A 14,529-nucleotide genomic window follows, 5' to 3' on the forward strand; every position below is an offset into this window, starting at 1 on the left:
ACTGCAGATCTAGACATGTTTTCTCAGGGGACTTCTCCACATACACACAACACCCCCTCTGGTGACGACCTGGCACAGGCTGAGTGACATGCATTAAGGAAGGAGGACCCTGGGTGTCCAGGGGATGAGAACGTCAAGATGCTCTGACTCTTCAAAATGGAGTAGATTAGACCTCAGCTTCAGGTTACAAGAGAGAGCGGGGAATGAAAACCTCCATACGCAGATGCTGGAAGTCCGGCAGCCAGTCCAGCAGACTGGCCCGTGGTACGTGTTGTATGAAATGGAGCACACATCAAATCCCTGAAGTTGTCCAAGGTTTCTGCTGCAAGAAGGGTTAATTTTTGCATCCATTTTCTAATGAGGTGCTAAAATAAGACCCCTATGAGCAATCACATCTCACTGACATAAGCACCCAAATGGAATCCAATGGGGACTGAGCTCACCTCCTAACAAAGCAAGCCAGACGTCATGCAAGAGCAGAGCAGCCCAGACGCTGCTCCCACACCCAAGGCTGCCAGATAAACCCCCAGAAGGACTTAAATTTCAGATAAGCAACAAAAGTTTTTAGTTTAGCCGAAACCGGTTTGGTTCAGTGGATAGAGCGTCGGTCTGCAGACTGAAGGGTCTCAGGTTCAATTCCAGTCAAGGGCATGTACATTACATTGGTTGTGGGCACATCCCCATTGGGGGGTGTGCAGGAGGCACGTGGTCGATGTTTCTCTCTCATCGATGTTTCTAGCTCTCTATCCCTCTCCCTTTCTCTTTGTAAAAAATCAATTTATATATATATATATATATATATATATATATATATATATATATATATATATATATATATATATATAAAGTTTTTAGTTTAGTATATCCCAAAAGTTGCAGGGGACACATATATACTACAAACAATCATTTGCTTTTCACCTGAAATGCAGCTTTAACTGGTATGTTGCATTTTTGTTTGCTAATTCTGATAATGCCTTCCTAGGCTAGGCTCTGTCTCTATACTGCGTGAGAGGGTTCCTCAGTCTCTCATGTGGTGAACAGTGTGGAATGGCAGCTCCCAGGAGCTGAGAGTAGTGCAAACAACAATGATGACCCTAATGGGGAAGGATTGAAATTCACGTGCTTTCTCCCATGGAGCCCCACTTAGCCAGATGTAAGGACCTTGTACGGGTGGGACAGACTCCTTGAGCCGTGAGGACATGCACAGCATTTCTGGAAGGAGTTAATGCGGTTACAGCCCCACTGGGTAGCATTTCCATGTTACCCCCAGACTGGCCTGAGGCAGAAGATTCAGTGTCATTCACTGGCACTCCATATTGAGCCCTCAGGGACACGGCCCCTGGAGGGGGAGCTGCTGTGGCTGCGGCCGGCTGTTAAGGCAGACGATGCTGTTCATGCCCAGGACCTCTGTTCTTCAGGTCTCTCTGGGAAGATTGCTCTCCACCAGGAAGCCTGCCTGGCCTCCCCTGGACCTCCACGACTGAGTCCCATTCCTCTTCTCTGGGGTCCCCTGCCCCCCTTGCATACTGCCCTTACAGCACTCACCCTAATCATTGCAACCCTCCACTGGGGCCGGAGGCGGCAGATGTCCAGCAAGGGCACAGTCTACAGCAAATAGGGGAATCTGGAATCCCTCTTTTGAGTTTGGGGGGGAAATGGCTTCTAGAGCCAAAAGGAAAATATGTTTTTTTAAAAGGATGGAATAGCCAAAACCAGTCTGGCTCAGTGGATAGAGCATCAGTCTGCGGACTGAAAGGTCCCAGGTTCGATTCCGGTCAAAGGCATGTACCTTGGTTGTGGGCACATCCCCAGTAGTGGGTGTGCATGCAGGAGGCGGCCGGTGGATGTTTCTCTCTCATCGACGTTTCTAGCTCTCTATCCCTCTCCCTTCCTCTCTGTGGAAAATCAATGAAAATATATATATGTTTTTTTAAAAAAAAGGATGGAATGATCTAAATTCTCTGGCTGGTCAGCCACGAAGGGCCACAATAATGGACTTTTCTTTTTGGTCAACAGTCAGAAACAGCAAACCTTTGGGGACAGAAAGAAAGGAGCCCTGGCAGGTTACAAGTCCCAGCAGTAGACTGCCATTCAGTCCCCTTGAACCCCAAGCTTTCCTTAGAGTCCATTTCAGATAAAGTTCCACACCCACAGGTCCTTTCTCTATTTTTTTTTTAAGAGTCTGGCCAGTGTGCTCAATGGTTAGAGCATCGGGTTGCAGGTTTGATCCCTTTCCCTAGTGGGGACACATGTTAGAGTTCTTTCAAAGAATGCCTCTCTCCCTCTCTCTCTCTCTCTCTCTCTCTCTCTCTCTCTCTCTCTCTCTCTCTCTTCCTCCACTCTAAAAATCAATGGGGAAAATATCTTGGGGGAAAAAAAAATCTGAAGTTTCCATAAAGTGCTGACTATTAAACAGTGACCTGAAAGCAGTGACAGTGCCTGTCCACTCTGAGAAGAGGCTGAAAATAAATCTTTCCAACTCTGTATGTGGGGGTACAAAGGTCACCGGGAGAGGAGGATTAAGCAGCGATAAATGCACACGCATATTTGACATGAAAAGAACCCCAGGGGTGCCCTGGCAAGGAGTGTCCCGTCCAGCAGTCCTGCCGGGAGGGTGTTTCAGCAGGCAGCAGATGGTGAGAGGCAGCAAACCTACCCCTGAACAGCTGTTTCCCCACTTTGCCAAAAAGCATTCTTTCTAAACCATTTTTATAACTTGACCTGCTCCATTTTCTGGCAGAGAGCCCCAGGAAGGCAAGCACTACCCTTTCTGTCCACATTCCAGCTGAAGATGGGAAAAGGAAGGAGGAAGGGGAAGGACACTGACCTGGGGGATCAGAGACAGGAAGGGGCAGGGAGAGAGAGAGAGATGAGGCCAGAGAGAAGAGGAGAGAAAAGAGCAAAGGTTAACATGGAGAGAGAGAAACAAATGGCATCAGATCATTTTGATGGGGCCACCCTGGGCAAAACCAGTCTGGGAGAAACAGAAACAAACAGGACACATTCCAGAATGATCTTCCAGTAAGAATGTGACCCAGAAATCAGAATCGCAGTTCCTCTGAGCAGACCAGGCTGGGCATTGACACCCTTTAGATTCCAGTGCCCTTAACACGGGGAGAAATACCGCCCTGTCTAGGTAGTCGTGATTGTGTTTAAGATCCAGGAATAACTCGACACAGTCTTTTTCTAGACTTCTAGGAAAAACATCGCTTTGGCAAGAAAATGTCCTTTCCATTTTCGCATTCATGCGCGCCACACGTGTGTGTGTGTGTGTGTGTGTGTGTGTGTGTGTGTGTTTTATCCCACTAGTCCCTATCTCCCTTGTTTGTTTGTTTGTTTTTTCTTAGCCAAGGTAGCTAAGCATTTAACCCTCAGAATGTATTGTCATTTTCCCTTTCCTACTCCATTCTCTCCCTGAAAAAAAACAAACAAAACAAAACAAAAACAAAAACAAACAAAAAAAAATCTCCACCTCCTGGGCAAAGTGTAGTGTCACTTTATAAACACACACCTAGGGAGCCGTGATGAATTTTACACCTGAGCCTGAGCCCACTTGCCTTCAGTTATGCGTCCAGATTTCTCTCCAGGTTTCTACTGAACTGCCCTAGATGATGCTGCTGCAAGGGTTTCGTTTCCTTTAGAAATCACCTCCACACCATACGAGGTTTCCTGTCCACTGGCATACAGAGCAGGAAGAGCAGGAAGTGAATGAAGCTCAGCGACATCTTTCTGGTTGTTGCTTCAAATGCCATTACAGAAAATTCCTTTAGCGCATATTGATCACTGTGTGATGGCCTAATAAAATATTTATATATTTTGAATACCTACCATTCATGTATTCAACAGCCATATCCTGCATTGCCAGGCTCTGTGCTGGTTACTTTCTCGTCATTTATTTAACCCACAACCAGGTCTCCCTCCCCAGGAAGCTGCGATTGGCTATTCTCCTCCCCAGGAAGCTGAGATTGGCTCTGGAGCCAGAGATTATATTTTGAATCTAAACTTTGCCTCTAACCAGCTGTGTTGGATGATTTGAACAGATAATGTAACCCCCTGACCCTCCGTGTCCTCCTCCGTGAAGTGAAAATCATTCCCACAGCTTCCCTGAGCTGTTCTGAGGATGAAATGAGGGGACGCCCAACAAGATGGGTAACAGAACAGACTGAGCTGCCGGGATGCAGGGAGCCTGGACAATGGTGAACAGTTCTGTGAATGTTTTGTTGCAGCCTGGAGGTCGGACCACACCCCTGCCACAGGGTGAGGTTTCCTGGGAAGGGAATTGAATTTTCCACTGTCAATCTCCCTGAGAAAAAGCTAAACTGGGGTGAAAACTCCCTTCCTCTCGGAAGCTATGTCTGGGGATTGAGGCGGGAGGAAGGCGGGAGAAATAGCTTCCAAGGGTGGTGAGACCTGGGGTGGGTCCAGGGGTGGGGTGCCTGGCTCTGGCTATTTGGGGGCTGGCTCAGAGCTGCCCATGGTGCCAAGCTGATCCCAGACTCTCAGTGGGGCTAGGCTTGTGTAGTCATTAGAAGGACCTGGGTCTATTCTGAGGCTGAAAGAGTACAGAGAAGAGCAGTGTCCTCACCCCTGAGGCCCACATAGTTTCGGACAAGGGAAACCGGTCAGATTCCCGGCAGGCAGACAAATGCCAAACCTCCAGGTTCTGGTGAGAGCTGGGGCCCCAGGAGTGATGTCCGGAGACATGTGGTCACTGGTTTCATAAGAGAGGACTTGGAGCAGTTGTCACGGTGACCACAAACTTCAGCAAGATGTATCTGAATCCCAGCTCCCCTGGTGAAAGGCTGGAGCAGCCAGAACTAACTCCGTGGATGCAAAGGAGCACCCCCTGAGAATTCTTGGACATAAAATTGGGGAAGAGCCGGAAAGAAAGACTTGCTTTCTTAGCAATGTGGGCAGGCACATGCTCAGAAATCATTATATTTTGGGGGACATAATTTAAACTCCAGGCTGGGAGGCTGAGCAGACTGTTTACACATGTAAAGTGCCCGGCACCAAGGTGAATGTTAAGTCTAGGGCCTTTCTCCTTATTCATCCCCAGGAATGGGAGGGAAGAAACTTTGGATGCAGGATATATTTGACTTGGAACAGATTTTTCATAACTCTTGGGTCTTGGCGGAACCTTCCAACACTGGGTGGGGAAGAGGAGATGAATGGCAACATTTTTTAAACATATGTTAAAAATTAAATCTTTCAGAAGGTTTTGCCCATGCCCAAAGGTGCCAGAGCACTTGCCTAGGGCCGTGGTCGGCAAACTGGCTCGTGAGCCACATGTGGCTCTTTGGCCTCTTGCGTGGCTCTTCCACAAAATACCACAGCCTGGGCAAGTAGATTTTGAAGAAGTGGCATTAGAAGAAGTTCAAGTTTAAAAAATTTGGCTCTCAAAAGAAATTTCAATCGTTGTACTATTGATGATATTTGGCTCTGTTGACTAATGAGTATGCCGACCACTGGCCTAGGGACATGAAAACATAGTAAATATTTAAGGATGGTTGTTTCATTTGCGCCTTCCCCCTAAAATGATTTACTCCTCACAACCGAAAGCTGGTGCTGCTATTATCTCCATTGTACCAGTCAGGGCCCTATCAGAAAATGGATAGTGCGCCCAAGAGGAGTGATGGAAGAAAGCGATGAAGGGACTGCTGACAAAAGTGTGAGGGGGGAGGGCAGGGTTAACGGAAAAAACAAGTGATGAAGAAGCACCCTGGTCTGTTCCCACCCCTCAGTCAGAAAGGAAGGTTCCAGAATCCAGCAAGAACTAATACCATAAGAGAGGATGAATCTAGAGGAGCTGAGGCCTAGAATAACACAGCCTCCTGAAGGGAAGGAAATAAGTAGCGAGACATCTTTCTCTCTACCCTCCCACATCCCACCAGTGCCTCTCACTGGCCAAATCCAACTGCAAGCCAGAAGATGACCCATTCCGGAAGGTAAGGTTTCCAGGGCACAAAGCAGAGTGCTGAAGGGTGGTGAGTGGGTCTCTAAGAGTATCAGAACATAGTCAGCACGTGGTTTTACAGGTTAGGAAGCAGGGACAGGGATTAAATGCCCTGCGCATAAGGCAAATTGGAGGTGGGACAAAAACCAAACCCACATGCTCTTAAGCACTAAACATGGTTTTAACACTTCAATTTTTAAGAATCATGGAAGATAAATTGGATAAGCCTAAGAAATGAGCAAAGGAGAAAGAGAGAGAGAGAGAGAGAGAGAGAGAGAGAGAGAGAGAGAGAGAGGTCAGAGGTCAAAGGATTCAGTCCCCAAGGCACCATCACTAGGAGCAGAGGGGCCAGTCTTAAAGCTGTATCATCACTATGGAAAGACACGGATTCCCAGGCTGACTCCCTCCCTCCCTTGTGCATCAAGCATTTATTGAAGATTTACCTGGGTTGGGCACTGTGTTGGCTGCTAGATTTACTAAGAAGAATGAGGGGGCCACAGTCAAGGGTGGTAGCTGACACTCTGGCTACACATGGGAATCACTGGAGGGATGACTTTAAAAAAATCACACATGCTGATAAAACACTGGTGTTTGGGACTACACTTCAAGGATTCTGGTACAGTTGGTCAGAGTCAGGACTTTTCATAGCTCTGCCCATTCGAATGTGCAGGCTTGAGAAACACTAGCAGGACATGACACGTGGGCTTAGTGTCAAAGGAGGAGGAGGAGCCAGCCATGGGAGGGGAGCCGAGAGGAGGAAAGGCCCACAGACAAAGGGAACCGATCTGATTTTGGAGACCTCCCCATAGTTCCATATGACCAGAAGGTTATAGAGAGTGGGGGTAACGCAGAGGGTGGGGGTCCTCCTACACCCAGCCAGTGCTCTAAGCAGTGGGGAGTCGATCAAGGCTATTAGACGGGGGCAGACATGGTCACAGCTGGGTTCACCCCAACTCCCTCGGCATCCCTCTGACCTCCTGAGATGGCCATCACTTCTACCTGAGGATGGGATGACAGAAAGGCTTTGCCTCCTTGCCCAGTGAAATTGCCGCAGGAGGGAGTACCTATTTCTGAATTCTCTATCGTGGGCAGCCTTCAACATAACATTCATCCAGAGATATTGATATATGTCTTTAAAAAAAAAAAAAACTTTTTTGGTAACTTAATTTCATTATGTGATCTGAGAATTAATTCCTCAAGGAGCCAGTTGTGGTACATTGGGAGACTGATATGAAAATTTGGAGGTGAAACAGACTACAGATCACGCCACAAGCAAGGGGAGGGACTGTTACCAAAGACCTTATTCCATGTGCTGCTTCAGGGACAAATAACTGAACAATTCAATTGGCCTGACCGCTCTGCCTAAGCATGTGTTTTTGGAAACTAGCTACACTGCAGAGAAAATTGTAGAAATAAAGATGGTTTGGGTTACAAGGTGGGACAATTTATAAGAACTATTTCATCCTTCACACATGGGAAATAAATATCTTTCAAACAAATAATAGTAATAAGACAACAACAACAAATACTTCCTGCATACCTACATAAACAGCATGTGGTGATTGACATGCACCAATATAGCATCCATGCAAGGTCTCCCAGTTGGTTGCTGAGATACTGAGGCCAAGAGCACTTTGGACACCTGCCCAAGGTCACAGTAAGTGCAGTGATAGAACTGTTTTCATGACTTACCTCTCCCTCCACCCTCATATTCTAGCGGAAGGGGCTGGAGGTGGTGGTGGTGGTGTGTGACTCTGCGCTTCAGAAAGGATGACTGCTTGACAAGCTCATCGGCAGCTATAAAAGGCATTGTTCCTGTTGTGTCTAAGGCAAGTACCAAACCCTATCCTGACTATTTCCAAGGGAGAAACCCTGCTCCCTCTTTGACTCGAATGGCACGAAAACAATGCAGTGCCATCCAGTGAGCTGCTCTGTCAGAAAGAAGATAACCCTTTGGCAGACACCATGCTCCCAAACAGCATGGCACTTGAATGTGCGTAATAAATACCCAACAGCTACGGGCAGCCCTGGCTTCAGGCCTCTCGCCGCCCATCAGAAGGCTAGCACTGCACAACACCTTAGAGGTCATCTGGCTTTTCCACAGGCTGGTTAACATATCTACTAAGGAAGATGGAACAGAGTGAGGGTGAGAACCCTGGTCTCAGACTCTCAGACTTGTGTTCATATTCCCTGTCACCCTGGACGCCCAGAGCCCCATGATTCTCTAACTCTCATTTCCTCGTGAGAAACTGGACTTGTCCCACAGGAGAGCTGTAGAGAAAAAAGGTTGTTTTCTTACTCTCTACCGCTAATTGGAAGGGCTCTATTTATCAGTGGCTCAGCTGGGCAGACTGTTAGTCTCTGAGAGAGAGATGGGGATGGAAGAGGGTCAAACACCTGGGCCCTTCTGGTACATAAATCATTCAGTGAATGCAAATGGTTTAGCAGTTAGACAGGTGCTTTCTCAGAGCAGGAATGCCCTTCCTGCCACTGTTTATGCTTATCTACTAGTATACTTTAAAAGGACCAAACAGCTTCTGTCACACTGTGGAGTGCTAATGCTGGCAAGTTAGCATACAATTATCCACAGGTGGAGCAAATCACTAAGAGTTCACTTTCTCGAAGAAAAAAAAAAAATCACTTCACGCAGAGCTATAGTTTAGATATCATTTTCATTTCATAAAAGGATTTACCATTGTTTGTCTTTAAAAGCTGGTTTTGCTCACTGGTTTATGACTCCCTTTACAGAGATGGGATTGCCTCACAACTTGCCAGAAACACATCTGAATACAACAAGGTACCGGTCTCTGCCTTAGAAGGCCATCTTCAATGCAGACCTAAAAACCAATGCAAGGCTTGGCTGAGATGGAATTTTACTTCAGGCGATGTGGGACTTGACCCCAAGCTGAGAGGGAAACTTAGTACCCAAGGCTGAGAAGGGCACTCTGGATAGATAGTTTTAAACAGTCATTCACCGTAGGAAGGCAAGATTTTTAAGTCAATGATAGGAGAACTGCAAGGACAGGCCTGAGAGCAACTAAACTGAACCAAAGTGAGAAAAAAGGAATAAAAGAAGCAGCAGCAGCAGAAAGAAAGAAAAAAATCACAACCACTAAGCCACTAAGTGAGACTGAGGGGCAGAAATACTTAGGGGGATCCTGACAGTGCAAATACCCTTCTCTTCACACAAGGAAGTCTGTCTGACAAGTGTCTGATTCACCCACCACAAATCTCCGCACAAATCTCCAGACACCTACAGGCCAAACGAGGGATAGAAACCAGGGAGGGATACAGCGCCCAGGAATTTAATTACTGGATCGCCGGTTTGGGTCCCGGACTTCATTAAATGCAAGTTAAGGACCAGCCACAGGATGTCCTTCTCGTGCCAGGCGCGTGGCTAAGCAGAACCTGCCACCGTTGCGCCCTTCCAGCCAGGATGAGTCCGGATGCTCACAGAGGCCCCGGGCCAAGAAGTTTGCTGTGCGTGGTGCCCGGATTAGCACCCCGGGCCTGGCCCCCGCCCTCTGTCCCCCACCGCACACAGGACCCTGTCCCCACCACCCCGGAGCAGGACCCCCTCCCCCCGAAAAAGCCAGTGCTCGCCCTGAAGGAACACGCAGACAGGAAGTGTCCCCTGGCCTTTTTTCCCTCTGCCTTCCCATCCCCAAGGATTTCGTCTGGGAGCCCCCCAAAAGCGCGTGGTTTTCATGCAGAATCAGAGAAGAAAGGCAAAGGGGGCAGAGGGGGGGACGACTTACCCAACTCCTCTGGGTTGTAAGGCGCGGCGGGAGAGGCTTCCACAAAATCATTGTCTGGAGGAAGAGGAAACACAAACATGGAATTGCAACCGTTCAGCGCCCATCGATGATTAAGCATCCGTGATCGCGCAGGTCTCCGAGAAAAGCGCGGTTCCTCTCCCAGGGATCAGAATCCGTGAACCCCGGGGCCACGCAGGGCTCCGGGACGCCCGATCCACGGGGGAGAAGAAATTGCCGAAGGAATTCCGCGCGCAATTCGGTCTGGACCGCGCGTCTCCGGCCGCGGGCAGGTGCGCGCCAACTTTCCTGGGGTGGGACCCGCGGCTCCGGCCCAGCGCGCGCCGCGACCGCATCCTCAGCCTCAGCCTCAGCCTCAGCCTCAGCCTCAGCCTCAGCCTCAGCCCGCGGGGCTCATCTCCGCGCCCGCCGGGCCTCGCGCCGGCGCCCCAAGTGCCGAGAAGCCCCAAAGTTTCCCGTGGAGCCCGGGAGGCCGGAGGGCGCGCGGTGCGGGCGGCGACTGCGGATGCTCTCCGCGCCCACCCAGCCCGCCGCCCCGCGCATCCCCGCCGCCCGTTGCTAGGCGACCGCGGCCGTCACGCTGGGCACGGCGCGCGCACTGCCTCCCAAGTCTGGTTAGAGGGGTCCTCTCCCACCCCCATGTATTAACAATTAGAGCATACCCAGTTCTAAGATGATTCCTGCTCTTGTGTATTGTGCCTGCCCTGCTCCGCTGCTTGGAAAATAGTTGGGTCTGCGCTTCGCGGTGGGGAGAGGCAGGATCTTTAGAGCTTGAATAGCAAGGGAGGTGGGAGGGGCTTCAAATGCTCCCACCCCCCTTGGTCATGGACCTGAATTCCTTGTTGGGTCCAAACATTTCGTCCCTTTAGGACACCATCTGGTGCAAGCAGGGAAGGGAATGTCTCCATTCACAGGCAGGGAAACAGAGCCTGGGAAGTAACTTATGGATGACTACACAGCACTGTGATGGTCTGTCTGTCTGTCTGAGTGTCTGAGGGGAGCAGAGCAGTGTTCTTTCTGCTATATAAAGAGCTGAGCGGTTTCAAAAACATAATGCAGAAGCAGAAATTATGGTTTGAGCGTCGGAGTTGTACTAAAGTAATGCATGCGCAATTGTGGGACTCTCCTCCCTGGGTCAGATGCTTGAATAACCCGGGAGGATGTATTACGTATTTTCCCCCAGAGCTAACGGACTGCTCTACCTGGAAGGGCCCTGAGCTTTTGGGATGGGATGTGCTCCGGAGAGAGCGCCCACGCGGATGCAGGGGATGCAGAAGGAGTTAAGAGGGAGGTAGAAGCAAACATGGAAAATGGTTTCCCTTTTCTGTCCTTGTCACTGGAGACGGACAGTTGGAGTCAACAGCCTGGGCAGCCTGTTGGGGCCTTCTATAATCTCAGCTTGATTAGATCACCAGCTGCCGCAGCCTGAGGGCACGGAACCTCTGCCCATGCGCTGTAATTGTGCAAACACTCAGCCACCTCTGGCTTTTCCACGGTCAGCTTTCTGTTTACAAATGACCTTGAAGGGCAGAGAGCATTGCTCATGGGGAAGCAGCTATTCTTGAGCTGCCTGGCTTATCGCTCTATCTTTTTTCCCCTCCCCACTCCTGACAGTCTGCGCTCCCAAATCCAAGAAGCAGACGTGCTTGGGTGAATGTTTGCGCACATCACTCTTGCCTTTCTCACCTCCTAGAATCCTGCCATTTGCCCCCAAGCATTCATGGGTCATCACCAGCAACATTCCCAATATCCTCAGCCTCTTCTGTGAATGTTTCTTTCAATTTCTTACTCAGATCAAAACCTGTTTACTCCTTGAAAATAACAGACCACATTACCCTACTTACTTCAGCCACCTATAAACCAGTGGGTTATTCTACTTCATTCCTTGAAGATATTGGCATCTGAGTCACTATCAATTCCCCAATACAATTCCCATGAAAATTCCTGTAGCCTAGTCTACCTAGTGGATTCTTCTCATACTCTGGTCTCTCAATTCTTCAACATTCTCTCTCTTCCTGCCTCTGCTGTCTGCTGTCATAGTGGCACCATCTAAAAATCTCAATGTCAAGCATTCCACTCTCCAGCCACCACTTCCTACCTTCCCAGGTTATTCTCTCTGTTATCTTAATTCAATGTCTCCTTGACCCTACCAGCTCCAGTAAATTACTTTTCCCACGACCTTTTCTCTGTTCCTTGCTTTTCTCATGACATCTCTTCCTCTTATACGCATCTTAGTTTCCAGGTGCATTATTATCAAACTAGAGACCCAATGAATGAAATTTGTGCAAGGGGCTTGGCCCTCGCAGCCATGGCCCCTGCCTTGGTGCTTGCAGCCCTGGCTTGGTGCTTGCAGCCCTGGCTTCATCCAAAAGGTCGTCCAGAAGGAGGTCCAGAAGGTCGGTCCTTGTCCAGTCTAATTAGCATATTATGCTTTTATTATTATAGATTGTATCAGCCAATGTTTTGGAGAATTATGCATTATATAGTTAAATCAAATTGCCCAGATTCATTATTATCATTTCTCTTGATAATGCATACTCAAATCTATGTCCCCTCTCTCTCCATATTACTTACTTGAAAAAAAACATAACCCTGATAAAGGCTAATTCTTGCTCTGCCAGCACCCACATAAACATAATTGGAGAAACCTAAGCATGCTTCTTGGTTCAAGTCGTTACCACTGACCTCAAGTGGACCTTAGTGCAGCCCAACAATCACTCTACATTTGCTTGGTTTACATACTTTCCTGCACCCCTGTTACTGTGGACGAACCATCTCCATTCCATCTAAGGTCAGCTCCTCCACTGCAGATCAAATCCTGCACCATCTCAGGTGACTTTTCCCCCTCCCAACCTAAATTACAGTTTTCCTCTGTTCTAGATCTATACAGACATACTACTATGTCTCTGTCTTAAAAAAAAAAAAAAAAAAAAAAAAAAAATTCCTTTCTTGACTCCACCCCTTTACTACCATTCTCAATTCTCAGCTGTCTTTTACAACAAAATTCATTAAAAGAATTGTCTACACTCATATCTATTTCTACCTTTTACTCTTATCAATAGATAAGCTTCTAGCTCACCCCTCTTCCAAAGTAGTTCTTGTCAAGGTCAAGGCTGGCCTTGCCATTGCCAATTCCAATGGTCAGTTCTTGGTGCTAATACATTGATCCCATGAGTGAATGGACTCAGATGGACTTTCTGCGGGATCAAACTCCTCCATTTCTCCTCATTTTGTTGTTGTTAATCCTCACCAGAAGATATTTTTCCATTGACTGATTTTTTACAGTGGAAGGGAAGGGGAGAGACAGAGAAACACATTGATTGGTTGCCTCATTCACACACCACAGCCACAACCAGGTATTGAGCCTGCAACCACGGCACGTGCCCTTGACCAGAATCCAACCCAGATCCTTCAGTCTGAGGGCTAATGCTCTATCCACTGAGCCAAACCAGCTAGGGTTTCCCCATCATGGGGAAAGGAAAACTAGTCTTTGTGTTCTGAGAGAGACCATGAGCCAGGCCTTGGTTCTAATACCAGCTCCACTATTAGCTAGAATTTCAATTTCTGCCAGCCTCTGTTTTCTGTAAAACTAAAGATAATAATTTCTAACTCATAAGGTTGTGCTTAGGGTACAATAAACTAATCCACGTAGAGTTCCAAGAAGAAAAACTGTCACATTGTGAAGATTGGGTAAATATTAGTTATTATTAGATGACAAACTCCTTTTACAGCTAAGAGAATGGGCTCCTTAACAACTTTGAGTTACTGGAAGGAGTCACAAACCACAGAATATGCTCCAAATTAAGGGTAATATTATATCATCCCTACTTGTAGCCTGTGTTCCAAGAGTTGGCTTGAAAGAAGGTTTTATGGAGCTGGCACCAGGTACTTCCCATAGGAAGAGCATTGCAAATGCTCCAGCAGCGGTTAGGTGCTGGAGCCTGCCCATCTGTTCTAACTCACAACGGACTTCCCTTTGTTCCTCCTATAAATTGATGCCTGGTAAGCTAAGAACTTTTCTTACAGCACTTTAGGTATTTGGATTTCCTAATCAACCAAAGCTAATGAGAAAATATTTTTCTTGTTTCAATATTTGCTCTTGAAAATGTTTCTAAAATATATGATTCCAATTTCCTATCTTAGGGAGCCAGAGCAAACAATAATATTTCCTGTTAATCAAACAAACATTTACGGAGAATTTACCACAATTCCAGGTATTGCAAGTCACTGCAGCTAACAAAGGTGATCAAAACAAGGTCCTGCCCTCAACTTGCTCAACTCCTAACAAGGGATTCCATATCAGAAGACCTTATAGAACTGCAGGGAAGCACCTAGCCTTACTTGACTCTGACAGGCCTCTTACAAAGACACGATTCTGATCTAGCTGATTTGGCTCAAAGAATAGAGTATCGGTTGGATTCCAGTCAAGGGCACGTACCTTGTACCTCGATTGCAGCTTGATCCCCAGGTCGTGGTTAGATTGCCTGCGGTAGGCAACCAATCAATGTGTCTCTCTCACATCAATGTTTCTCTCTCTTTGTCTCTTTTGTCTCTCATCTTCCCTTCCACTCTCTCAAAAAAGTCAATGGAAATATATCCGCAGGTAATGACTAACAAAAAAAAAAAAAAAAAAAAAAAAAGGGAAACAGTTCTGCTGGAGGGCCACTGAATTATAAAAGACAGTGCATTAGTTTATGGCTTGTCAGTTATTAGGGGACAATCACAGAATCTCATTAAGCCTCTCAGAGCCTCAGTTTCCTGACAACACCCATCTCATTAGACTGTCCGGACAAGCGA

General features: G+C 47.6%; 1 protein-coding gene across 2 annotated transcripts in view; it reads right to left on the reverse strand.

Annotated features, from left to right (window-relative positions):
• Positions 1 to 14,529, reverse strand: part of AMOTL1 (angiomotin like 1) — a 124,841-nt gene that overhangs the window by 81,788 nt on the left and 28,524 nt on the right. The window contains exons 1-2 of one of the 2 annotated variants that reach the window (XM_084895374.1): positions 10,395 to 10,479; positions 9,715 to 9,768 (exon numbers count right to left, since the gene is read on the reverse strand). Coding sequence is in view for 1 of the 2 variants with exons in the window: in XM_084895371.1 (XP_084751497.1) it covers positions 9,715 to 9,768 (54 nt within the window). In the remaining variant the exon portion in view is untranslated. Of the gene's footprint in view, positions 1 to 9,714; positions 9,769 to 10,394; positions 10,480 to 14,529 lie in introns of those variants that run through there. The other variant, XM_084895371.1, reaches the window with a different exon arrangement.

The sequence above is a fragment of the Pipistrellus hanaki genome (genome assembly GCF_964339955.1).
Source record: "Pipistrellus hanaki genome assembly, chromosome: 9".
Taxonomy (NCBI): domain Eukaryota; kingdom Metazoa; phylum Chordata; class Mammalia; order Chiroptera; family Vespertilionidae; genus Pipistrellus; species Pipistrellus hanaki.